At 36.3% G+C, this 26,279-nt stretch overlaps 3 protein-coding genes across 3 annotated transcripts in view; 2 read left to right on the plus strand and 1 right to left on the minus strand.

The window, feature by feature from the left end:
* Positions 1-6,193: 6,193 nt before the first annotated feature.
* On the minus strand, positions 6,194-11,511 carry LOC136820027 (uncharacterized). Its single transcript, XM_067076266.1, has 8 exons — positions 11,247-11,511; positions 10,853-10,913; positions 10,533-10,593; positions 10,176-10,253; positions 8,646-8,753; positions 7,257-7,322; positions 7,054-7,101; positions 6,194-6,811 (listed from the first exon to the last, which is right to left on the minus strand). The coding sequence occupies exons 1-8, from the start codon at positions 11,362-11,364 to the stop codon at positions 6,653-6,655; spliced, it is 699 nt and encodes a 232-aa protein (XP_066932367.1). The 5' UTR covers positions 11,365-11,511; the 3' UTR covers positions 6,194-6,652.
* An 8,768-nt stretch (positions 11,512-20,279) lies between these two features.
* LOC136820070 (uncharacterized) lies at positions 20,280-21,476 on the plus strand. The gene has a single exon (XM_067076309.1). It carries the CDS (start codon positions 20,280-20,282, stop codon positions 21,474-21,476), a length of 1,197 nt encoding a protein of 398 aa, XP_066932410.1.
* A 4,524-nt stretch (positions 21,477-26,000) lies between these two features.
* LOC136820094 (autophagy-related protein 2 homolog B-like) overlaps positions 26,001-26,279 on the plus strand; it is a 50,504-nt gene continuing 50,225 nt past the window's right edge. The window contains exon 1 of the mRNA XM_067076333.1: positions 26,001-26,255. Within this exon, the coding sequence (XP_066932434.1) occupies positions 26,088-26,255 (168 nt within the window). The 5' untranslated portion in view covers positions 26,001-26,087. The remainder of the gene's footprint in view (positions 26,256-26,279) is intronic.

The following is a 26,279-nucleotide window of genomic DNA, read 5'->3' on the forward strand; positions in this document are numbered from 1 at the left end:
TACCCCAATGGTGCTCCAGAGACGTCCGGAGCAAAAAGGGCTGTTTTTCGTGCTCTGGAACACCGGAAGATTCCGGAGCACTTCCAGTGTTTCGGAACAAGATATCCGGATATAATTACAATAGGGCTCGCTGTGCTAATCATATGAAAACTAACTGCGCATGTGCGTATTTTAAAAAAATCAGCCGACACATGGTAGTGAAACCTCACGTTTTTTAATTTTTTTGAATTTTCGACCAGTGATGCTTTCGAAGACAGAGTGATCAATATATATGTAATCAACAATGTTTTCAACTCAAGTGTTGCGCTTAATATAATTTCTTGTTTTTTACCAAAGTCCATCACCTGGGGACAAATTTTTTTGTAACTACGTTTAAACGGTTTTAACATGTTAAAAATCACTTGCTCTGGCGGAAGCACCGGAAGAGCTCTGGAAGCAACGGAAGAGCTCCGGAACTTTCTGGAGAGAAAAATAGTGTTTTTTAGCTGCTCTGGAAAAATCTACAAGTTTCCGGAGCGCCAGGAGGGTCCTCCCTGCTGCCACCAACCTGTAACAGACATTAAGGCGGATCTCTAAAAATTGTTTGGTTCCTGTCATCCGACCGACCCTGATTTTTACTCTGAAGTTAGAGTCAGAGAGTCGGAGACCCCTTCTGCCACTTCTGGATTCCTAATTGTCAACCTCTGCGCGCTCAGTGTTTACAAGTTTTCAAATCAAAATAGCAAGCGTGGCGCGCCAGCGGAAAGTGAACCAAAAACCAGTTTTTCCATGATTTCCTGATTTTTTAACCCGATTTCGTGAAGCATCACTTTCTAAAAAACAAGATGTTGCATGATGATATTATGGGCTCAATGCAGGTACCTTCAATAAAAAATATTTTCGACCGACCGACCGAATGACCCACTTTTTAAAGTTGAAATGACGGGAACCAAACAATTTTTAAAGATCCGCCTAACTGGTCTGGCCTGGACGCTGGAGATGGGCGGGAAGAGCCCATTCTCCAATACGCAAAAGTCTACACAAGTATTAATCCACCACTTATCACATATATTTAGATATCTAAAATCTTATTGTTGAAAAACATCATTGGTTATCCAAAGCAGTTAATTAATCATGCGAAACACAGAATGAAGAAAACATGAAAACAAGATGGTAAAATGGCTTTTTTAGCATTCTATTTTCGTTTAATTTATTGGCTAAAAGTTTTCCTCACTCAATAAGTTAAAGTTCATATGAAACTAAAAACAGTTCACAAAATACTTACCAGTTTCCAACTAAAACTTAGGACTCAAAATACGACAACTCACCGGCTCAAACAATTTTTTTCTTGCCACAAGCTTCGATGTGTTTTCTTTATAAAAACACTTTGTCATGCAATGACGTCACATTTTCTTTCTTTCGTTTTTTTGATTGGCTTGAAACTCGTCCCAGATCTTCGAAAATAAAAATTTGACGAAAAAGTTGACTCGCTTGTTCAATCGGTATAAAAAGATGAGAGTTTGATTTTAGAATGTACAGGGAGGCAAAAAACACGACAAATTGATAGTTTCTTATACCAACAACGACGAAACAGAAATTTGCCGGCTTTCCATGAACATCACATGTAAGAAATAAACGACGCCGTGTAACCTAGCTTTACGTCATCTTTTTTGCTCGAATTTTTTTCCAGACGATTCTTTCATATACAGGGTGGTGAAAACCGAGGGCGCTTTTCTCCAACTACACCGCCTGGGTTCATTATGGATTTTGTTTTACTAATAAGGGTAATAACAGCTTTCAGAAAAAAAAATCAGAAAATGACTAAACAAATCACTGGTCATGAAGGGTACTTGTAGGCTAATTGTAAAGGAAGAAAGTTCTGACACTGCAAGAGAGCTTTTCAAAAGCTCGCCGATCAATATAACAACGAGGGGTAGAAGACATCTTGGCACTATCATCAGTGATGAACCAACAAAAGACGCCTTTATGGAGAAGAAAGTCGAAGAGTGGGTATCAGAACTCCACCTTCTTCAAGATATCGCGAAGACTCAACCACATCTTGCCTTCGCTGCGTTTATCCGGTCTACGACACAGATATGTATATATCATGAGGACGACACCAAACATCAAAGAACACCTTAAACCTCTAGATGAAGCCATCGATGCATTGATCAAGACTCTCTTCCAAGGGCATGAGTTCAACTCTCTGGATCGTAAACTGCTCTCCCTTCCACCAAGATTTGGTGGGATGGGACTTATCATTCCGTCAGAGATGTGCGAACGAGAGTACATAAATTCCATCAAAGTGACTCGTTCTTCAAGAGAAAAGCTAAAAGATCACCAAAAAGTGTATGAGGAAGATGCCAAAGAGCAAATGAAGATCAAAATAGCGATCAGGGTAGACAAACGGAGGGACAACCAAAAACAACTTGATGACATCAAAGAAGAGACTCAATGCCAATTGAAGCTAAAATCGATTGAAGCTTCTACGGAGAATGGTGCTTCCCTTTGGTTGACAGCTCTGCCAATCAAGTCAAATGGATTCTATCTTGAGAAACAAGCCTTCTGGGATGCAATCTTTATTCGTTATAACATCCCGTTGAGGCGTCTACCAACAACATGTGTCTGTGGTTTGGCTTTCGACATCCAACACGCAATGAACTGTCCTCGGGGCGGTTTCATCATCTCCCGACACAACGAGCTTCGTGATCTTACCGCCGAGATCGCAAAAGAAATCAGCAACCATGTTATAGTCGAACCTACACTTACTCCGTTGACTGGCGAACGGATGACATACAAGACAGCCATCAAGACGGAAGGATCGAGAACGGATGTCGCAGTCAAAGATTTCTGGGTGAAGGGGCAATTAGCATTTGTAGACATAAGGGTTTTCAACCCATTAGCTAAGAGCCACCTTAACCAGAGTCTTCAGGCTGCACACAAGAAGAACGAGAACGAAAAAAAGAGGTGCTACAATGAAAGAATTCGGACCGTGGAAGGAGGATCGTTCACACCGCTGGTCTTCACCTGTTTCGGAGGAATGAGTCGTGAATGCGATCGTTTCTTTTCGCATGCGGCGACCCGAATCTCGGAGAAGCGCAACATTCCAAAGTCTATGGTAATAAACTCCATACGCGCAAAGTTAAACTTCTCCTTATTACGATCCTGCTTGCTTTGCATAAGAGGAACACGAAGGAATCAACACTCCATCGAGATGGCTGATGTTGATTTCGCCGAAATGGCAAATAACTTAAACCAGAACATTTAATGCGAATCAAATTTCTATTAATTTTTATACTTTTTATCATTTATCGCATGAGTATTCCGTGTGTTTTCTTTCAGCCCGGCGTGACCGCAAGGTTATGCTAAAGTCTCTGGGTCGTTTTCTTTGTATGGTTTTGTTTTGTTTTGTTTTTCCTGTCTTACCTGTCATTCCTTTTTTGCAGTCACTTTATAGTTTATTGCATATTTGTTTTATTCTTCATTTTAATCAATGAGTTATATATATCATCGGAGAGAGAAAAAAAAAAAAAAAAAAAAAAAACTATGTAGACGATCCTATACATGATAAATTAGGGTGGAGTAAGCAGTGGCGGAGATGTTTACAGTGTTTTGTTCCAAAACTCTACCGCCACTTTTTTCCCGTAAACCGCCCTGACGCCCTAACTCTTTCCCGCGTTTTTACTGACTTTTAAACGGACGATAGCATTGTCTAGGTACTATGATGAAGCGATGAAGTTTCTAACCTGATGTGTAAAGGCCGGCGCAAATGAATCCAAATTCAATCCAAACATTTCCAATTCATTGTTGGACCAACGATGTAAAAATAATAGATAACCAACTTGCCTTGATTCTCAAAAAACATCCGTGTTACGGTTGTAAAAATATTAATGACATTTTGCATCGTAAAAAGTGCAATTAAATAAAAACTTGCTTCATTTGCAACCTTCTATTGGACAGAATCGATCACGTGATGTACATTTTTCCAAAATTTGGGTTAGAAAAAGTGTATTTTCCTATAGGCAGCCTCACAGAAGGATAATTTTTTAATTAGATATTATTGTTCTATAAACATTCATCTGTTTATTTTGTATCAGGCAACCTTCATGCACTTTTTATTCGTGAGATATCGCACTTCAAATCACACATATATTTTTCAGATAACATCATTTTATGAGCGTTTATATATCCAGATGAAGATTAAGTGGTATCAGGCCGATCCGTAGTCAATTTGTCTAAAGATTGGTACCTTTATCTTTTGAAAAAAAATCCAAAATTGGCAGTAAATAACAATTGAAATTTTCTATCAATTCAGTGGATGTCAAAAAGTGTGTCAAAATCTAGCTAAAAGCATAACACGCACTGCACACAGAGCTATTTAAAGGAGTGCTCATTTCAATAGGAAAACAATGGTTGTTCTCTTGGGAAAAGTGCCTTCTAGAGGTAGTTGGTTATCTATTATTTTTACATCGTTGGTTGGACGAAATGTTGGAAGAAAAGTTTCGTGGAAAAATTCGAAAAGTTGCATGAAAAGTCATTTGCGCAAAAACGTCAAACATTTTCATCCAAGATGATTACGCAAATGCATGATCAAACTTCATCCAACATGATTTCCAATAATTTTCTTAAAAAGTTGCCCTTTTATGACTTGCGCAAACGAACCCAACATTTGCGCCAGCCTTAACCTAATTGTTTCTTTGCTGATTTTCGCAAAAAAACGCAAAAACTGATTATGACGTCATAATCGACGACGTCATAAAAACTAAAAATTTAATTTCTCAAGATAGGTTTATCCGATTGTTTTCAAACTTTCACCAAAGATGTATCTCACTATAAAGTCGATCATTTTAAAGAAGAAACTTTTCGAAATTTTGATGATGTCAGCAGAAATTAGGAAGAAACGAAAAAATCCTATTTTTTGCTGACGTAATCAGAATTTCCAAAAATAATTTTTTTCAATTGAATGATCGACTTTAGTGAGATAGATCTTTGGGGAAAGTTTGACGACAATTAATTGGACAAATAATCCTTGTTGAGAAATTCAATCTCTAGTTTTTATGACGGTCATCGATTATGATACATTTTTCTATACATTTACCCAACGTCAAACAGCGCTTATATCATCCAAGTAATATTACTTTCCTAAAAAAAGAAACTCCAATTTAAGCAAAAGATAAAAAAAATTAAATTTTTCGAATTCGGTTGGCACCCTTCCATTCCCTGATGCTGTAAAACACACTTGAACAAACTTCTGTATCTTTGGCGCTTTGTACTTGAGATTATAGAGGTTTCAGTCGATTCAGAGATTCAGCCGTTCCCAGACCAAGGTTACTTATTGCCCTCCTCCTATGCTACATTTCTATTCCCGTTGAGTATATCGGGTGGTCTAAAAGAGTTTCCATAAATTTCAAATTTCAACGTAGAGTGTTCTAATTGTGCTATCGACTTCAAATTTAGTATGGTGCATATCATGAATACTACTATATTTATATTCCCGTTGAGTATATTACTTACTCGATGAGTGAATTTAAATGAGGGAATTGATTTTTACAATGTTATTGCGTTCTATGAAACTCTATTCTAAATTCTTCTTTAAATAAAATATAATCTATATTGTTTCAGTCTATAAAATTTGATAAGAAAAGGTACTATAAATTATGTATAATTCACTATAAATGCATTTATAAAATTAAAATGTCTCGCGTTCGTTTTTTAAAAAAAGTATAAAAATAATTATCGAACTGGATAAAAATTGTAAGAAAAAAATTAATTCATAGTGAGACAATTAGATGTTGCAGACCTTTGGACTGTAGATTAATTCTGTTTGTGGTCCTGGAGAAAAAGCTTTCAAATGTAATCAACGATATTCAAGCTACAAGTTTCGCATTCATTGGAAAGAAACAGTAAAACTTCAACATAAGGTGTAGAAACCTTTTTTTAAGGTTACAAACTTTGGAAAAGAGATAGGCAAAAATTTTAAGCAGAACCACAGAAAGTTTCTATTGGCTAAAAGCCCTAACCCATTTGATTATTCCTTTCAACTTAAACCTCGAGCTACATAAGAGCAGAACATAAGAACACCCCCTTCTCACAGACCCGGTAGAATTTTTTTTAGCCAGCGGGGATAAAAATAACGGACTGAAACTCGATGGGGATTGTTATTCTTTTTTTTTCAAGTCAGAAAATTCAGCGGTGAGAGGAAAAAAGCATATTTTGCAGTGACGATATTGTTTATTTGAAAATTTTCAGTGGAGAAAAATTGGAGGATAATTTTCAATCGGGGACGATATTTTGGACAATTTTCCAGTGGGAAGGGTTTCCAGTAAATCTGTGAAAAGGGGGGGGGGTGTATATAAGAGCTATTTAAATTTCATGCATGATTTCTCTGTTAAAGATTTGAAGCAAATAATCTTATCTTGTTCATTACAAAATCAATTATATTTTTATCAAAATCCTCTTTTCATACAAACTCCATTTGGAGGTAATTTCCCTCGATACTCTAACAGAGGATATTCTTACAAAAGAGCGTAGACCTCCCCTGTGTTAGGATTTACGGTCCAAGCACACATTGAACCCTAAACCGATCAATCTACAACGATGCAAGGAAAGCTTTCATTCTTGAACCATCATTATAATACCCCCTACCTAAAGCTTTTTAAAGAGCAAAACTGTCCTAGGATATAACACAAGATCCACAGCCACAAATACTTGGTGTTTGCTTCTCTTGAGGAGGAGCTGCTTTATTTTTATTTAGTAAGGGTTGTGAAGGATCATCATCAACGACTCGAGGTGTATTCTTGCGCTCAGAGTATAGTTTTTCTTTATTTCTATCCTATAACGCAAAATTATGAACATATATCAAGTTCTGAAGAAAACCAAAATTACATCATTCACTGTCACAATAAATACAATGCTTACCAGGTGTTCCAATAAATTGTACCTTAAAAATAATTACCCGAGTTGTCCTTAGATTCTCAAAATGATGTCCGAATATTTATTTTCAATATCTGAAGATCTGCACAACGAGGGAAGATGTTAATTATTTCAAACAAAGAAAGATAACAATAGACTTACTTTAACAGAGGTACGAGCAAAAAGTGCGTCCAGGATCTTCCAAAGAATCTTCAAGGAAAATAATAAGAAACTTATGTTATAATTTTACCAAAATCTGAAAGAACTTGCCAGCCTCGGTAATAACATTGATTGTCTTAAAAAATGAATCATCAATACATAACAACAAAATTTCTAGACATTGGGAAGATGAACATATGGCTTACGTCTTTATATGATTTATCGTCGACTTTTGTTGCTTCGAAATAAGGGCAATTAAGTGACTTGGCACACTGAAAGAAAGAAAAGTGCAACTTTGAAAAGTAGTGGAAAATGAAATATGGTGTGGCATAATCTTTGACATATGTTAATTAGACAGTTTGGTTGTTTCCAACCAAGAGGAGTATCACGGCGAAAATAACTTATTGATTGATGATACGAAAGAGAAAGGAAAGAAAGAAATTCTGCTTCTATATTCGAAAACAAAAAGAAGTCTAAAGGAGGTGAAAGCTACTAAGAAAATAGTACTTGAAACGGTGCAAGCGATAACATTTCCTCCACTAGAGAGGTCAGGCTAAATTAATACGCCATCTTTGATCGTGAGTTCTTTTGAAAATTGCAATGTTAAAACTTTGTGAAACATCTAGCAGCGCTACTTCACAAGTATTCAAGAAAATTAGATCTAGTGTTCTAGGTTCATTCACACCCACATTGAGTAGTGGTACAATTAAGGTATTTTCAAAAAAAAAACCAATCAAAGATTTCGGGTTTCAGGGATTATGAAAAACTAGACGATGCTATCGTCCGTTAGAGGGATAGTAAACGCGAGAAATACATATACACACAGTTTACAGCCATCACGGCGGTTTAACCCTATTCGTACTACGGGGGGGGGGGGCTCTTTCTGTTCGGAAGTCAAACTATTGGTAATAGCTCCTGAAATAATAGAGCTTTTACCGTGAAATTTTCTGTAAATTCTTAACTTTTATTTTGCTTCAAAATAAAAAAAAATTTGACACCTAAATATTTTCACACCTTGAGCATGATGACATTTCTGACAGTAAGGTGTCACAAAAATTGACACTTTTCCAATACAAATTTATTTTTAATGTCAAATATATCGTTTAAACCGTAATTTATTGAATATTTAGGATAAAATAAGCATTTTAAACTCAGGCAACTTTTTTCTAAAGCCTTTGTTAGAATACAATAGCTATTTATAAGAACAATGGAAAATTTTTGTTTTTGCTCACTTTGGGCATGATGAGTGACGTCATCACAAAAAATTTTTGTCAAAAGTTACCTTACGTGACAAGGACCTTGTGTGCCAAATTTCATCCAAAAAGACCCACTAGATCAAAAGTTAAGGGGTGGTACAGGAAAAGCCCCCCCCTAGTTCTGAACCGCCCCTAAAAGCCTAGTTTGAATAGGGTTAAGGGAAAAATAGTGGCGGTAGGGTCTGGAGCAAACACTGTAAACACCTCCGCCACTGCTTACTCCACCCCTAAACTACATTTTCAAATTTATCCTTCCTCCTAAATTATTCTCTTCTTAGTGACCTTTTGTAGACGATAGGATCATCTAAGTTTTTATAAAGTTCAGTGATTTTCTCTTACATCTTCTCCCTGTGATGAAGACACAGTGACAACTTTACTTTCACATTTGAAACCAACAACAACTTTTTGTAAACTCTCAAATGAGTCTGGTCCATTTATATCATACACCTAAGAATAAAGGAAAAAGTTTGCATCGTTTCAAAAGTTGTGCTTCCAATAATTGTGTTCAAATAATTAAAGGCTTGAGTGTTTGTTTTAATCTAATGCGTCTGCACTCGAGCTCAGCTCAAAGCAAAATCTAAACTTACTAGCCGTCATGGCGTCGTCTTAAACGGCTCTTTACTATGATAATCAAGCTCGTTTCGCTCGCTGTAATTATTGAGAAACTAAATGTATTTTCTCCTTATGAGAAATATGTAAATGATTCCTTGTATTTTCCAAGGAAAACAAGCGATACTTTTACGGACCTACCTGTTTAATGAAAGCCATGTAGAAACAAAAACTGAATAATTTAAAATTTTGCAAGTTGGTGCCTAAATGTTTTTTTTCGAAAAATGACCTTTTTCATATTTAGCACAATTTAATTTTACGTCTTTGTACAAAAGATTAGGAAAAACTAATGAACAGATTTTTCACAAAGTCCAAAAAACCCAATTTTTGGTCCCAAATTGGCCCAAAAATTCTTTTTTTCGAAAATCGGGCTCCGTCACATTTTGATAATCACCATTTTGCACCTTTGTACCAAAAATCACAGAATTCCTATGTTTCAATCCCGAGAAAAGTTGGCAGCAGACGAACGGACGAACACAGGTTAATTTATAGGACCTCCAGGTAGTTCCAAAAAGAACTACAATATTTTCTTGTATATCGAATGGAACATTAATTAAAATAATTTCCTGAAAAACACATTTCTTTTTTTTTTGGTAATAGAAACAACCTAAAGCAGATTCTTGTATTTCTTAAGGAAAATCTACCAAGACAATTTCTTGCATTTTCCAAGGAAAAAATTAGATAAGATGATTTTGATATGTTTCAAGAAAATTGTCTAAATTAATTTTTTGCTACTTTCACCAAGCTGATTTTGCAAGAAAGGTAAAAAATGGAGTTATTTTGAAAGCATATCGAATGGAAACTGCCATATTTTTTAATTTAGGGACAAGGAAAAATATCTTGTATTGCTAAAATCTACCACAAGCAAGAGTACCATGTAAAATTCTTATGCGAGCAGTTCAGCCATCGTGGCTAGCCATCCTGGGTTGGCATTCGACAGTGATTTTGAAAGACTTTGAATAGCTTTGAAAATTTGAAAGTTGGATATTTGATTTTAATGAAAAAGAAAAAGAGAATGATTGTTCAATTTCAAAGTGCTCTTGAAAATGTTCAAAAAAGAAGATTAGAAAAAATGAAAAGAAAATACATGTTGAAATTGCCAATTGAAAGATCAAATATAGAAAAGGCGCAAAAAAGAGTTGCCGTGTGCTAAAAACAGCTAGCGAAAAAGCTTTATGTGAGAGTTCGGATTATAATATAGATTGTTTTACATTTAATCAATGGAAAGATTTCAATTATCATTATCAATTATTTACTTACATTTTTCATCATATCATGCCAATCCCTCAAATGGAGCAGTGTTTCACTGTCTGTCATACTGTATCCAATTATAGCTGCCTAAAATTAAAACAAATAATTATGTTACATAGGCTGATGGCCATCTACTCTTTTACAAAAGATGTCAGGTAGTTTTTTGAGAGGGTCTTCTCCCTAGAAAGGTCTACAGAAAGGTTTATACTCTCTGCCAGCTTGCAATATACATAGCTTCTGGATGAAATGTGTTAATCCTGAGTGAAACATTAGGGAAAAATATAACGATTATTATACATTAGCACTGTAGCTCTCTTCCCTTCTACATACAAAATTTATAAGAGAAAGTATAAATATTTGACTTACATGAGCACCACCAAAGCAACCGGCTACATAAGTTCTATATGTATCCCCACCAGACAAATCCCTGGAAAAGAAAAGTAAACAATCTTACTATCTAAGGTCTATCCGAAATGTGTTTGAAGAATTCTACAATCTGTTTCAATAGTATGTGGAGACTTTATATTCGAAACTATTGTCATGCAGGTAACAAGTGTAAAAACAGGAGGGTCACACAAAATGTCCTATCTTGCAGATTTGAAATTCATACTTAATTGGAAATGTAATTCAACAGACAATGATTTTTTTGATCGATGAGACTCAATGAAAAGGGGAGACTTTCTTACCATAGTTTTAGTGTAACTTTCTTCCCTCTGTATTCTGTTACATAGTTGCTAACCTTAGTCCCTAAAAATGAAAATGATATATATTATGTCAAAAGCAAAACAAAATTCATGTAAAAGTTAAAATTGATAGTGGAATAATGCCATTTTGTTTATTCAATATGTCGATCTTATTGAAACAATGAAAGTCCCTTGTTTTGTTCTGAATGCACTGATTTTAGCTTTTACTTGCATTATTTTTGTGCTTTTAGTACCATTCACAACCCTGCGGAAATAACGTTATAAGGGCTATGAACAGTATAATGGGAGTCAAAACAATCAAATAAGGAAAGATTGTTATTCTTAATTGTTACATTATTTTAAGTCCAAGGAAGGAAAACAGAGAGTATTTCAATACCTTGAGTTTGTACGTAAGTATGAGGGAGAGGATCACCCATCAAGCTTGCTATCATGGTTGTCTTGCCTATGCCTGCATCCCCAACCATAATCACTTTGAATTCATATTCGTTTGACATGATTGAATGGTTAACTTTTCTTTGATCCTTCTTCGTGACAATAACCTCCCAATCTGTTGATATTTGATGTTTGTGCTGTTTAGAGCATTATAATTTGTATTGTATTGTATATTCTTGACCGACTATTGAGTAGAATTTTTACTTAAGAACACCAGTAAATAATAAAATCACATCTGAAATCAAACTTTACTTTATTATCATCATTTAGTGGGGTCCAGCCCCCAGCATTTTTCAGGGGGGGGGCTAAGGAAAATAGACCCAGGCTAAATTCTAGAAACATAGCCCCCACCTTGACAAAGCAAAATATCAAAGGGATTTTGCATGCAAATTCTTGATAAATTTATTTGGGTTTAGTCCCCCCGTTTAGTCGAATGTAATCGAATCTCAATTGAACGGTCGATTCCTGGGTAATATTCAATTATGTTCGATTGCGTTTGAGTAAGGTTAGATTGGTTCAATTGATTGTCTTTAACATTAACATCATTTAAACCCATCATTCATTGTATATATTTTCATATTTCAATCCTAGATTTTTTTAGTATTTCTTTATTTTTGTATTAAATTTATTTTTATATTCAAGAGAATAGGTTTTGTAAAACCTTCTACCGTCAACTGCTCCAACTTGGGACGAGTGTACGCAACATGGGACTTGTTGATATCTGGCCTGTATTTTCACTTACTGTTAAATCTCTTTGACAACAAATTTGTTTTGAAAACTCCACCAAGTTTATCAATGATACTTTCTGTTATAACATTAGGGGGGGATGTTAAGACTAATTTTTTAAGCCCATTTGTCAAAAGTTGCCTTTGGGTATAAAAAGAAGAAAAATTCATGTAAAAACCCTGTGGTACTTTTTTCAAGGTTGCCACAGGTAGGGTGCCACCGCTGCTCCACCAGCAAAATCGAAATTTCAAAAAATTTTAAAACATAGGGAAGTGACCCCTCATTTGAAAGGTATTTTCATGCTGATTAAGAAAATCAATATTGTAAGGGTGTGAAACACTCTAACAAGAAGTAACTCAAGAAAAACGATCAAAAAATTGCGTTTTTAGCAAAATCCTCAAAATTTTGCCAACTGTCGGAAATTACTTTTTGTGACAGTGTTATTCAACCTCATTATATTGACTTTCTTAATCAGCATGAAAATACCTTTCAAATGAGGGGTCACTTCACTATGTTTTGAAAATTTTTGAAATTTCGATTTTGCTGGCGGAGCAGCGGTGGCACCCTACCCGTGGCAACCTTGAAAAAAGTACCACAGGGTTTTTACATGAATTTTTCTTCTTTTTATACCCAAAGGCAACTTTTGACAAATGGGCTAAGAATTTATGCCATTTTTGCAAAATAACATCCCCCCTAATAACATGTCACGATAACTTTCACTGATGGCGCGCCCTTTTTAACTTTTGTTTTCATTTAAAATGACTGGACGCCGAATAGAGAATTAGAGAACGCCAGCCGCCTAACCGCCTACCGCCCGATGAGATTGACAAATAGCGAGTGTGCAACTTGCTGCGCGAGTGACGTCAAACGCTCACATTCGCACGTCTTCCACTACAGATTTTTTTCATATTTCGATTTAAAAGCCTACTCGGTGCAAAAGAGAAATCATGTATTTTTTAAATACGCAGTTCATTTAACTCAAATCAAATGACTTTGGAGGTTCGGTGAAATGGTGGTGGAATGGCCGTCCCATGTTGCGTAAGATAGTCTCAAGTTGGAGCAGTTGACAGTATGAATTATCAAATAGAGATAGAAATACGAGATTAATCTTCAATTTCCTTCGATTATGATTAGGCAGTTAGGCAGCAATCACAAATATCTTCGTTTCGCGTTGCCCGACCGACTCCTAAAAATTGAGTAAAATTGAGTAAAATTGAGTCGGAGAGTCGGTAAATTCTTCAGACTTTTTGTTTTGATGACATTTTCTTTGCTCAAAATTTTTATTATTGCCGATTTTTGTGTGTAACTTTGTTTATCTTTACACGTGCCATTATTTGTCAATGATCACAGTGTTTAAACTTCATAATCTGAAACCACGCAAAACATACATGCAATTGGGCATCCTGCTGCCTCAGTTAACACCCTTTTACCTTTTACTGCCTCACAAACCAATTTTAAGAAAACCCGAAATTTTTACTACCGACCGACCGACTCACTTTCTAGATCCAACGAGGACGCAAAATGAGGATATTTGTGATTGCCGCCTTATGTTCAATGAGTTTGATTGCAATTCAATTAAATTGGATCACTTTGTTAGGCAGAGCACTTAAGAGCAGATGCACCTAAGAATCAGAAAAAGTGGGATCATGGGGGTCTTCAAATCTTCCTGAAATTTTGACACAAGGTCACATATCTTGGGTGGATCACACACAAAAAATTTCAGCTCTCTAGCAACCGTGGTTGGTAAGTTATGCCCAATTTACGAAAATGTAATTTACAGACCAGTAATTTACTGACCAGAATTCAAAACTTTAATAACTAGGCCAATTTTGATCCGATTAAGCTGAAATTTTGCACACTGGTAGATTTTGGTACTATCTTTCAGTTTTTGATGAAAAATTTTTTTTCGGGTCAACAGGAATTCCGCCATTTTGATTTTTCAATTTTCCAAAAAATCTTTACCGGATGACTCATTTCTAACGTTTTATATCTCTTTTACAACCAAATAGAGTGTAACAGTGAGAATAGTTGGAACGCACTTTACGTCACAAAATACACAGGGGGGAGTTTTTCTCCATTGGAGAGCCAAAGAAAGAAATGTGAGAAAATGTGAGAAATTAAAAAAGATTAAATAACTCAATGAATAAAAGACATTTTGAAGTGGTTCTTTCTTTGTTCGATCAAATTTTTCTTCCTCTTTAGGTAATGTTTCGAAAAAAAATTTCAGGGTTAATTCCAAACGTTAATTCCCCTTTAAGTACCGTACCAAAGCGAATTAAATCTCATATTTTGATTGATTAAATCAATCAAATGTAATCGAATACAATCGAACGTAATCAAAGCAATCGAACGGAAAATCCTGGGTAATATTTGATTGCGATTCGATTGCGTTCGACAATCAAATTGCAATTATTCGATTGCATTCAGTTGCGTTCAATTGATTCGGTGCTCAATTCGCTCGGTTGACACACCGTCTAGCTTTATTCAGGACTATTTCCTTCAAATTCCACAATTTTTTTCCAGACAGGCAGTTAGGGAAACCATCCAGGATCCTGCCATTCTACAGTCAGGAACAGTCGCCTTATTAGGAGACGCCTCCTGATTAGGAGACGTCTCCTGATTAGGAGACATGTAGGTCGCTTGGGGTCGCTTGATTAGGAGACCCGTCTCCTAATTAGGAGACATAAAACTTTTATCTCAATTTTAAGGGCTTTAGGCTTTTCCGCGCATTTTGAAACTAGTTTTAATGGAAAGAGCAGCCTCGAATTGGTACAGTTTTAAAAAAATTATCAAAATTTCTCGGTGCAATCGATCACAATCCTAATATAAAGCACTACAAGGAAGCCCCTCTTGATTTTTTTCATGTCCGCCATTTTTCTTTTTGAGACGCTTTTGTTCAGAAGACAGATTCTTACTTCTGATTGTTTTGGTTCTTATGGATTATTAGAATTGTGATTGATTCCACCGGTGGATTTTTCTGAAAATCACCATATGGAATCAATTTTTTGTGCTCTTTCCATTGGGAGCAATCAAATCATGCGCAGTTTGCTCGTTCCTGATTAGGAGACGTGAACCTCCTGATTAGGAGACGGGTCTCCTAATCAGGAGGCGTCTCCTAATAAGGCGACTGTTCCTGACTGTTCTATAAGCCAGCAAAAATAAATGACACTTGTAAACTTAAGTTTCTTACCATTTTCCATTGAAAACAACCAAAAACATTGCTACTTCCCAAAGCCGGAGACCAAAACAAATTATCTTCCAAGATTATGGCACCCTTTTGGATCTATTGTTGAGGCCATCTAAAATGGTGGAAAGAGTTGCGGAAAGACAAAGGCGCTCGCTGCGTCGAGGGTGGTAACGCCAAAACGCCCAATATGATCTTCCAACAGAAGGCGAGTTAGTTGATGCCGCGCGAGTTACGTCATGCACTCCACCGCAGCGCATAACGAAGCGTGTTTGAATGAATATCATTAATTATAAGAATATCTCATGTACTTACTTTGAGTAAACTTTGAGTGCTTCATTAAAGACGAAGAAGGTATAGAAGATAAAAAATGCGTTGGATGATTTTCATTATGACGTCATCAGAGAGAAACAGATCAATATTTCTAGGAGATGACATAATAAATTGGGAAACAGATATCTATTTCCAAAAAAAGATGATATTGCATTGGAAACAGATTGAACTTTATGGGGGAAACAGATATCAATAACAAAAAGAAAGGGAAACAGATGAAAATTTCCAGGAGAGGGGAACAGATATCCTATTTGGGAAAACAGATCAAAATTTTAATCCTGAAAATTGTGGAAACAGATCAAATTTTCTAGGAAAGATACTTTGAGATTAAAAATTTAGGTTTTGCGGAGAAACAGATCTTCATTTCTAGGAATAAGATTTTTGAAATATTCGGCCAACAGATCAAATTTTCCAGGAAGGCTATGTCTGGGAAACAGATATTTAAAAAAAGGTCCTCGTTGGATGCTTTCGACAGTGTGCTTATACTGACTATGTTTGTGCTACATCGTCTAGGCTAAAAAAAGTGCGAAAAGACACGAACCTCATTTTTTATTGAGTGACGTTATAATTTTTTTGATTGTGGCCGCGTGTCTACAGGAACTCGCCAAATGACAGGTAAGTTTTTAGATGCCAATTCCAGACTTTTTCCAGACTTTCCAGACACAGAACAGAGTTAAACTTAATTCCAGACATTTCAGACAGACGTAGCAACCCTGCACTGCCACCTACCCTCCTAGCTAGCAGTACCACCAGCAGACCTGCCCACGCGTGCCATGGTGTAAATAATAGCTCGGGCCATTTATTATTGGGCATTTTAAAACTTGAAATACCTAGCTCCGAACATGACCCAAAAATATTTGGAGATAAAAATCCCAAATTTTGTGGCCTGATACCTGAACAGCAAAAGAATGTTCTGCTATTTGTTGCACGGACATGACCTGAAATTTGTTGGACGACACTTGGTTGGTTGCTTGACGTTGCTTGCCCTCCTCTCCTGTTCATTTTTGTTTGCATTTGGCTAACCTTCTTCCCCTTAGCAATAAGCATAATGTCCCCTAAAGCTATTTTATTTATCTACCATTTTCATAAGAGTCCCTTGATCATTGATAATCTTCAGATTCAGAAATCAGATGTCTGGATGCCTTGTCTTGCACGGAAAAGGATAATTACAAGGTCTCAAAAGAAGGTTGTCTATTGCTCATTCCGACATTTTAAATTTTCCAGGGGTTTTGTTGTTTGGAATTGATTAACTAACAGTTAGGTAGGGTCAGGGTTGCTAGTAACGGCTTGTCACTGTGCCGGGTGCATACTCGGCGCCTTGGGCCCCGCAGGGTTGCTAGTAACGGCTCGAATTTCAGTCAGGTTATAAGTCGATGTCGGAATGAGCAATAGACAACCTTCTTTTGAGACCTTGTAATTATCCTCTCCCGTCTTTGCACTTGCAGTTTGTTGGTCAGTTGGTCTTGTCTAGATTTGTTTTGATTTTTTATCACGTGATTTTGTCCGTGCTTATTACGACTACCCGGTAGGTTTTTCTTTATGAAATACATTAGGGCTATGTATTTAACGGAACTAACCCATTACGTAACCTTCGTACCCAGTCTACAAGTTTAGACTTTGCTGTTCAAAACAAAAATAAACATGGTAGCAAAAATTTTTGGAATTGACTGCTTATTGTGGTACCTTTGCCATTTTTACACCTTGAGATGTACCTTGATGTGATTCTGCTGATAAAGACCTTTTCCTAATCACAAAGTCATACAGAATGATTTAAAAACTCGACCATTAAAAAAGCTGGTCATTAACCTTTGGTTGCTGCACATGCTCTGCAGGCGACTGAGGTTCGATTCCTAATTGCAGCGGTTCACCTTGGCAAGTAAATGAGCCTTCGCCCAGGTCAACCCATCATGCCATGTGAGAGGAATTGGGTAGTCAGTCCAAGGTGCTGCAGGGGGGCTCATCAGTGCGTCACAAACAGCGATATTTCGATCGCACGGAAGCGCTCTTCAAAACACCAGCTTTTTTGGAGTTTTGTCTTGTTTGTTTTACCCAAACGCTTCAATCTTGCGTAGGCCCAGACATCCGCGCTCGATAGGATTATCGGACAGCTCGATGATGGATCGATATGTGATCGATGGATTACTTAACGATCCGGATAGGAGATCGATAGAGGATCGATACTCAAGATTTTTTTATGCTTATGATTAGTTATCGATTATTTATTTTATCTATCTATCATCGATCTTTTATCGATCTTATCGACCCTATCGACTCATACTCGATTTACAATCGATAACAAATCGATTAACGATCGATGACGAATCGATTAACGATCGATGACGAATCGTTATACTCGATTACGACCCTCCACGTGCGTTTGCGTAGGGTAAAATGGAGAAATGCGAAAATCGAATTTGGCAAAAAATTTTTGAAAAATGACCCTACAAGATTTGACTATATCTTTTTATTCCATGAAGAGATTACTTTCAAATAAAAAATGTACTAACAATGAATGGGTAAGCTTTCTAGAATTCCAAACATAAATTGCATAGCTTTTACCAAAAAATAGCACTTTAGGATCAGAAACTGGTCAAAAACCAGCTTTTTCCAATTTTCTTCGAGTTACAGGAATTAATTCCTTGTTTGTTTTGATCTGAAATTTTCAGTAGGGGTGGCCAACATGGTTCCCTTGCTCATATCAGGGGGGCCCGAGACGGGGGTAAGAGAATTAAAGTTTTTAAGTAAAATCTTAATTATCACCCAAAAAAATGCCTTTTTTTGTCCATATCTTTTAAAAAGATTGTCCCAGCCTTATCCCTCTTTCAGTAAAGCTTCCTATACCTTTTGTCCTTCAGAAAAACCAAAAATATTGGCCTTAATTGCTTGCTTTCAGTTCCTGTAGCCAGTAGTGTGACCCCCTGTATTTCAATTTTGTGACCCCCTGTATTTCGCGCGGGTTTTTGATAGAGATGTCACATGACTCAAATCCCGCAGTCTTATTAGACAAGAGAAAGCGAAAGTGAAATCGCGCGATCTGATTCAGTGTAGCTGGAACCTCGATATTCCAGGATTAGAAAAAGCTATACCTGTTATCTTTTTTCTTTAAAAAGAATCAACAAGCCATCAACATCGATAAATTACACACATTCCCTCAGAAACTTTTAAAATCATCTGCCATTATGACTTTCCAGGACTTTCTTGAAGCCGTTCCAAAATTAACCAATCGGGTTAGGTATCGGAATTCCTATGGGAGTTCTTTTCCGAGATTTGTATAATGGCTAAGTCAGCAAAAAAAGCTTTTCCAGGGGGTTTGAGGAATAAACAGAACTGTTATCATTCGTTTTTTACTTAACCTTATATTTAAATTTGCGCTCAAAAATACTTTAATAAATAAATTAATATATTCAAATATACTATTTGTATCTCTCAGAAAATAAACACTTACAGAACGACATAGTTTATCATTTAGACTACCCCCGTGTTTGGACCATTCTATCGTGGGCGCAAAATAGGGCTGAAACTAAGTAGCACCCTCAGTGCAAGATTGCCGCCTCATCTTTATTCGCCCCCACGAAAACGAGCTAGTCATTTTTTTCTCGCGGGCTCAAGGGGAAAAGGAAAGTGATCGATATTCTTTGAAGAAAAAACGTCAGAAACAAACCCAAACACCAAAAGATGTATTTTGTTGTTGAGAATCGATCCTGTGAAGATGAAAAAATTTCTGCTATGCGTTTTTTTCGGAATGCTGAAAAACTCTAATTTCGATCTTCCTCAAGGTAAAGAGGTTGCGAGATTTGGGCTAGCGAGGCAAAAATTGCTAAAAAACTGGTAAAATCGTAATCCTCAAAAATTGAAGTTCGAGCCTCACTGTGATTGGATGAAAAAAGACGGCGGGAGCTGGAAACAAATGGAATTCTCTAGAATTCTCATTCGAAAAACAAGATGGCGGCGAGAAAAGCACGTCTTCTGCTTTGGACAAAAGGTTGTAAATTCTGGTTGATTTTAAGGTTTTATCTTATCTCATCTCATTTACTTTAATTAGTAGAGGCTTCTTCAATGTTTGGGGATGGTAAGTCTGTAAAAGTTATTTGTTTTTCGGTGGAAAAAAGTGTTTAAAAAAGCATTTTTTGTGCTCAAGGTTTATTTTTCTTTGCAAATTTTTGTCTTCAATCTTAAATAGACGAACGAGTATTTGACTGATGGTTATGATTTTTTCACAGAACATAGTAAAACTATTCAGGAACTTAGACCTTTTTACAGAATTTCAAAAAATCTGTTAGTTCTGGAGATATATTGAAAAGTTTAGGCATGGGTAGTTCGCGTTCGTGTTTCGCGTTCCCAAACCAAACGCACGTGCCTCGACACGGCCGGAGAATTCTCGGGCCTCTTTGGGCCATGTTCGGGCCGAGAGACCCTATCAATTCTTTTGGCCCGAACATGACCCGAGTCATTCGGGCCATGTTCGGGCCATGTTAAATGCTAAATTGATTCAGCATGTCCAGCTGATTAAAAAACCATGTCTAAGAAACGATTCACAAATTCAAGACAGCAAGAAGCGATCAAAATCTATTTCTATGTAACAGGAAGATATATGTTAAATAGTCAATCACCTATCATTGTGATGGATCAACAGCAGCAAGATCAAAATGCCAATCCAAAGTACAGTCATCCTGTTGTTGGTCAATAAGTTGATATCACCTGCTCCTGGACTCAAATGTGCTCACCTCAACATTAATGGACTTTTTGCCAAACTCGAGGATGTTGAAATTATCCTATCTGAAACAAACTCTTGAAGAAAAGCACGATGACGATGATCTGAAAATTGATAACTACCTTTTCCTACGTAATGATCGAAAGAAGAAAACCTGTGGAGGAGTTCTTGTATATTACCGAAAAGACCTAGACATTGATGAGATTGATATTAAAACTGAAATTGAATCAATATGGTTTGATATTATTGTTAATTCACAAAAATATTTCTTTGGATGTATCTATCGGCCACCAAAATTCAAGAAATTCCTCCAAGATATCAGCAAAGTCCTGGAAGGTATAAACCATCGATCCAACATTTTTCTTCTCGGAGATTTCAATATAGACTTATCGGAAGACAATGATAAATTAACAAGAGATTTTAAATTCATCCTTGCAACAAATAGTCTCACTAACGTCATCATGAAATTTACCAGAATCACAGCGACGTCCAAGACACTAATTGATCTTGCAATCACTGCTAATCCAGACAAAATCACCAAGAGTGGAACTTATGCTCCCGGGATATCAGATCATGATCTAATATACATTGTTATCGGTTTACGTTGGAAGAGAAAACCTCCAAAAATCATCTTCTTTAAAAACTACAGAAACGTTGACATCATTAAATTGAAGGAGGACCTTGATGCTTGTCCATGGGATATAATGTCTCTATTTGATGATGTTGATGACAGATTATGGTGCTGGGAACATCTCTTCAAAGGCATCATAGCTGATCACGTACCTTCAAGGAAGGTTAAAGTAAGAACAGAAAATCAGCCATGGATGAATGGTGAAGTGAGGAAACAGCTAAACCAAAGGTTTAATCTCTTGAACATTGCTAGAACTACCCCAAAACATTCAAAAGAGTGGAAGGAGTACAGGAAAGCAAGGAATAGATGTACCAGTTTAATTCGATCAGAAAAAGCAAAATACTGGGAAAACGAATTCATCCAAAGCGACTTTTCGAAATCGTTCTGGTCACTAGTCAAAAAGTTTAAAGGAAAGTCAAAGGACTCTCATATTGGACCACTCAAGAGTAATAAAAAGACTATTACAGACGAAAATGAAAAAGCAAACATTATGAACAATTTCTTTGCAACTGTTGGGAAAAAGTTATCTACTCCCCCAGAGATCGATTCAGATGGGACCACCAATTCGTATGTTTACCCCAACAATTGACAAAATTGACTATTCAAAAGAACTTTTAACCAAATCGTTTAAATCTGCTGTGAAAATTGGTAAATCCTGTGGACCAGACCAAATATCAGCCAAAGATCTTTGTCTTCATACTGATGGATCAATCAATAGTTTGCATTACGTCATCAAGCAAAGCTTAAACACAGGTACTTTCCCAGCAAAGTGGAAAACATCTAAAGTAACACCAGTATACAAAAAAGGTGTCAAACATAGTGTCCTCCTGGGTTGGTTCCCCCCACTAAAAATCAAAATTTTTCTCCATTCCCCCCTCTTTTATTTCCCCCACCATATTTCAAAATTTTTCAGTTCCCCCCTCTTTTTTGAATTCCCCCAGCTATTTGAAGATTTTGCGGTTCCCCATATGGTTAACATAAAAATGCCTTAAATCAAGTTTGAAATTTTGGAAAGCTTGAAAAAATAGCCTTGAAAGTGCTGGAAAAATGAAATTGTATTGAAAAGTTGGTTTATCCCAAAAGATTTGCTGATTTTATTGCTTAAACAGGTTTTGCAACAAGATCACCTTGAGATCAGTGAAGTTCCCCCAGTCAAAATCTCCTAAATTTATGGTTTTCCCCCCTCTTTATTTTCCCCCAGCAAATTTCAAATTTTTCATTTTCCCCCATACTTTAAAAAAAGGGCCAAAATCAGAATCCCCCCCTTTATAAAGGGGGGGGGGAGGACACTATGTCAAATCAGACTGCTCAAACTATAGACCAATATCGCTATTGTCAATCCCTAGCAAAGTTGTTGAACACCTGCTCTGCTCACAGCTAAACTCACACCTGCAAAAACAAAACCTGCAGACAGAACATCAATGGGGATTTCGCCCCCAACGCTCCACAGAAGATATACTTCTTTATATGACAGAAAAGTGGAGGAAATCTATCGACAAAAATGAGGTAGTCGCAGTCCTGCTTATCAACTTTCGCAAGGCGTTTGATAGCGTGTCACACCCAATCCTATTAAAGAAAATGAGTGCTTCTGGAATATCTGGAGATTTTCTCTCATACCTAACGAGCTACCTTAGTAACAGAAAGCAATTCACATCACTAAATGGAATCGAATCCAACCTTGAAAGAGTCGAATATGGTGTTCCGCAAGGATCTCTAATTGGACCACCAAGTTTTTCTATCAACGTGAACGATATGAGTGATTGTATTGAAAGTGATTTAGACCAGCTTGCAGATGATTCAACAACCTATACTACTGGACCAACTGCTGATGATGTTCTTGACAGCCTACAAAACAGTGCTTGTCAATTAGAGAGTTATGCCAAACGAAACTCCTTAACGATTCACCCTGATAAATGCAAAATCTTGGTCATGTCAAGAAATCGTTTCATTGGTCCATACAAAAATATTACTCTGTTTGGAGCAAGTGTTGAGATTGTTAGCTCCACCAAATGTCTGGGAGTTACTATTGATGACAAGTTGGAATGGGAGGAGCATGTTCGAAAAATTACCAAATCTTTTAGTATTAAACTGAAGAAACTTTATCAAATGAGAAACATGCCATACCCTACCTTATCAACAATATATTTTCAAGGCATATTACCCTCTGTTATCTACGGTATACTCATTTGGGGAAATTGTTCTTAGAATCTTATGTCGTATGTCGAGAATGTCCACATAAAGGCTGCACGGTTCATAAATCGAGTCAAAAAGTCTGTTCGTGATAATGCTGTCCTAGCCAGTGTCAAATGGAAACCCATTATCTATTATTACAAGCGAAGTATTGCATGTAAAGTTTATAAGATACATAACAACCTTGGTTCTCCATTACTCTCTGACCTGATTGTTAAAACGAAATCAAGAAAGTCTCGCAATACACTGAAAATCGATATGTCTCCATTCAAATATGTTGCTTTCAAACGTTCATCTCGCTACAGAAATGCTATTGTATGGAACAATATTCCAGACAGAATTAAAAATATGGACAATTTCAAATTCTTCAAGAAGGATCTGAAAAAATCAGACTGCCTTGAAAAAGTTAATTTTAAAATGACAGGAAGAGCTCTTCTTCACGAAGACTTCATTTATTACTAAAGTTATATCATATATCATAACCGAAAACATATTTATTATTTTTATATTTTATATATTTATAAAAACATAACATATATACATATTTTAAATTATTTATTTGTAACACATAAGATTTACATATTCTAAATCCTCTTCATTAATTTCTCAGACACACTTTAATTAACCTAGTCTTAGTCTTATTTTTGCATAAAACACATTTCGTCTTTGCAGTGGTTTTACTTTTTTGTTTCTTAGCCTGCAGGTCCACATCAGTTTTTACTGCCAATATATATAGAATTGTATATAGCTTGTATATATAGTTTTGTATATAGAACCTGACCTGTGTTGACAAATAAATTAATAATAATAATAATAATAAATAGTCAAACAAAATAGTACAAAATAAAATTTGTCTGTTTTGTTTATATCGCTTAAAAAAACTTTACGAGCTTCCCGTGGACACGCTTCAGTTTAAAACCAGGACCAGTTTACTAGCAAATATTTCCACCCTAAGTATATTTATAACTATGTTTTCATACCAAATAAGACATTTAATATTTATATGAATTTACAACACATTCATAATTTAATATAATTAAGAGAAACCAAGTTTTTCTCAAAGAAAATGTTTAAAAAAAATCAGTCCTGAAATTACACGCCTGTTTAGATCATGTTTTCAAAAATCGGCCCGAGTGTGGCCCGTGCGTGCCCCGCGTGTGGCCCGAACACAGCCCGAATTCTCGGGCCAGCTCGGGCCATACTCAGGCTTTACGCGAATTCCAATAAAAGTTTTGGCCCGAGAATTCTTGGGCCATGTTGAGGGTCGTACTCGATTGAAATACTAGCTCGATAATGGATCAACGAAGGATCGATACTCAAGACTTTTTAATGGCTGAATCTTCCATCGATCTCCCATTTGGATCGTTAAGTAATCCATCGATCACATATCGATCCGTCATCGAGCCGTTTCGATGATCGATCCTATCGAGCGCGGACGTCTGGGTAGGCTTAGGGGTCAAGACTAGAACCCCCAATACAAGACGATTGCATAACCACGTCACCATCGATCATGACTTGACAATAGACCTTTTTTTAAAGAGGCCACCCTGTTGAATAATTATGTAGTCCAGCAGAAAAACAATGCATAATTAATACAATATGCATGTGCATGATCAGTGCGTCACAAACAGCAATATTTCGATCGCACGGAAGCGCTTCAAAACACCAGCTTTTTTGGAGTTTTGTCTCATTTATCCAAACGCTTCAATCTTGCGTAGGCTTAGGGGTCAAGACCCCCAATACGAGACATTTGCCTAACCGAAAAAAAATCATCATCATCAATTTTGTTAATTGTCAGAATCGTTTACTCACTGGAAATACGCAACTTTCTGAAGTTTCGTTTTTTTTTCGGTTGTGCTTCATTTTGAAAATTTACCATCACTCCCGCAAGTAAAAAAAAGTATTCCGACTAGTCTACGAAAAAGTGTGTTCGCGCGGCGAATAGAATATCTCGCAAATTAATATATGCATAAAACTGACGAAATCCTTTCTTTTTTGTGCTTAGGTGACGTCACCATCGATCCTGACTTGACAATGGAGAACCAAATTTGGCAATGCATAATTATTACGAGCGGCCGAGAAAGTTTGTGTGACGCAAAAATTGCGCGATAAACAAAGCCCTAGAAAAACTCCCACTGAAAATTGAAACTAGGAATTTATTAAATATTTTACTAATGAACTACCTATCAAACTTTTTGTTTTTTGTAATTATTATAAATTCATAATTTTTTAAATACTATTTTTTGAAAGTCAAATGACAATTAAAGTGAATTTAAGCTGATTGGGTAGATATTGGGTGGACGGGCGTTTTGCACGTTCCGAGATCGGCAATTAAACGAGAGTTAAAGACGGGGACGTCTTAGTATGTAATATTAATTCATTAATTCTTTTATTTTTATTTTTCGCGAATGAAAAATGAATTTTTGATTTTTGAATTAAGGAAATATAGTACCAGGTGACCCACGAAAAAGTTCAGACGTTTCCCGACATCTTGAGGCCGAACAAATGTCCCAAAGTGCTTGGAGTTTTGATATTTAGGAAGTAGATATCCTAACTTAAAATTTGAGCTATCACTTTTTAAATTTGACCAACTTGCCTTTATTAATGTTTATATATTATGTGAAGAAATTCAAAGAATTTCTGTCCAACTATCTTCTTTCAGGAGTTTTGGGTGGCAGAGCAGCATATGCATTTTGTTGTTTTTAGGACTTTTCAACACTGCTATATATATTTGAACTTTGTCGTTTTTCTTTTTAATTTTGACAAAGGTAAACTTTGGAGACCATTCCTTCTCAAAGAAGGTTTACAACTCTGTTTGAGAGTAAACCAGACATGTGCGACATTTGGTGGGCTTCCTTATCCAGGTTTTGACAAGTCCCTTCATCTGTTTTTATCCCTAGTTTTTCCACACTTCCTACATTACTTTTCAGCTATAAATTGAACCCTAAAAATATTAAATATTGACCTGAAATGAATAAAAGACAAAGAAGACAGTCAAAGTGAATAGACAATGCCTTGGTATTTTCCTTGGTCAGAATCAATCAAGAAGCGAGCATGTCGCTACCTCCTCCAACACTATTTAGGAGATTTTTTAAAGGAGAAATTGGATCTAGATCAGCTCTCGGTTGATCTTTACAATGGCAAAGGGACAATTAAAGAAGTTCCACTGGACGTCTGGGTAAAAGAAAATACTTAGCTTATT

Source organism: Clytia hemisphaerica, unplaced genomic scaffold (genome assembly GCF_902728285.1).
Source record: "Clytia hemisphaerica strain Z4C2 unplaced genomic scaffold, Clytia hemisphaerica genome assembly, whole genome shotgun sequence".
Classification (NCBI taxonomy): Eukaryota; Metazoa; Cnidaria; class Hydrozoa; order Leptothecata; family Clytiidae; genus Clytia; species Clytia hemisphaerica.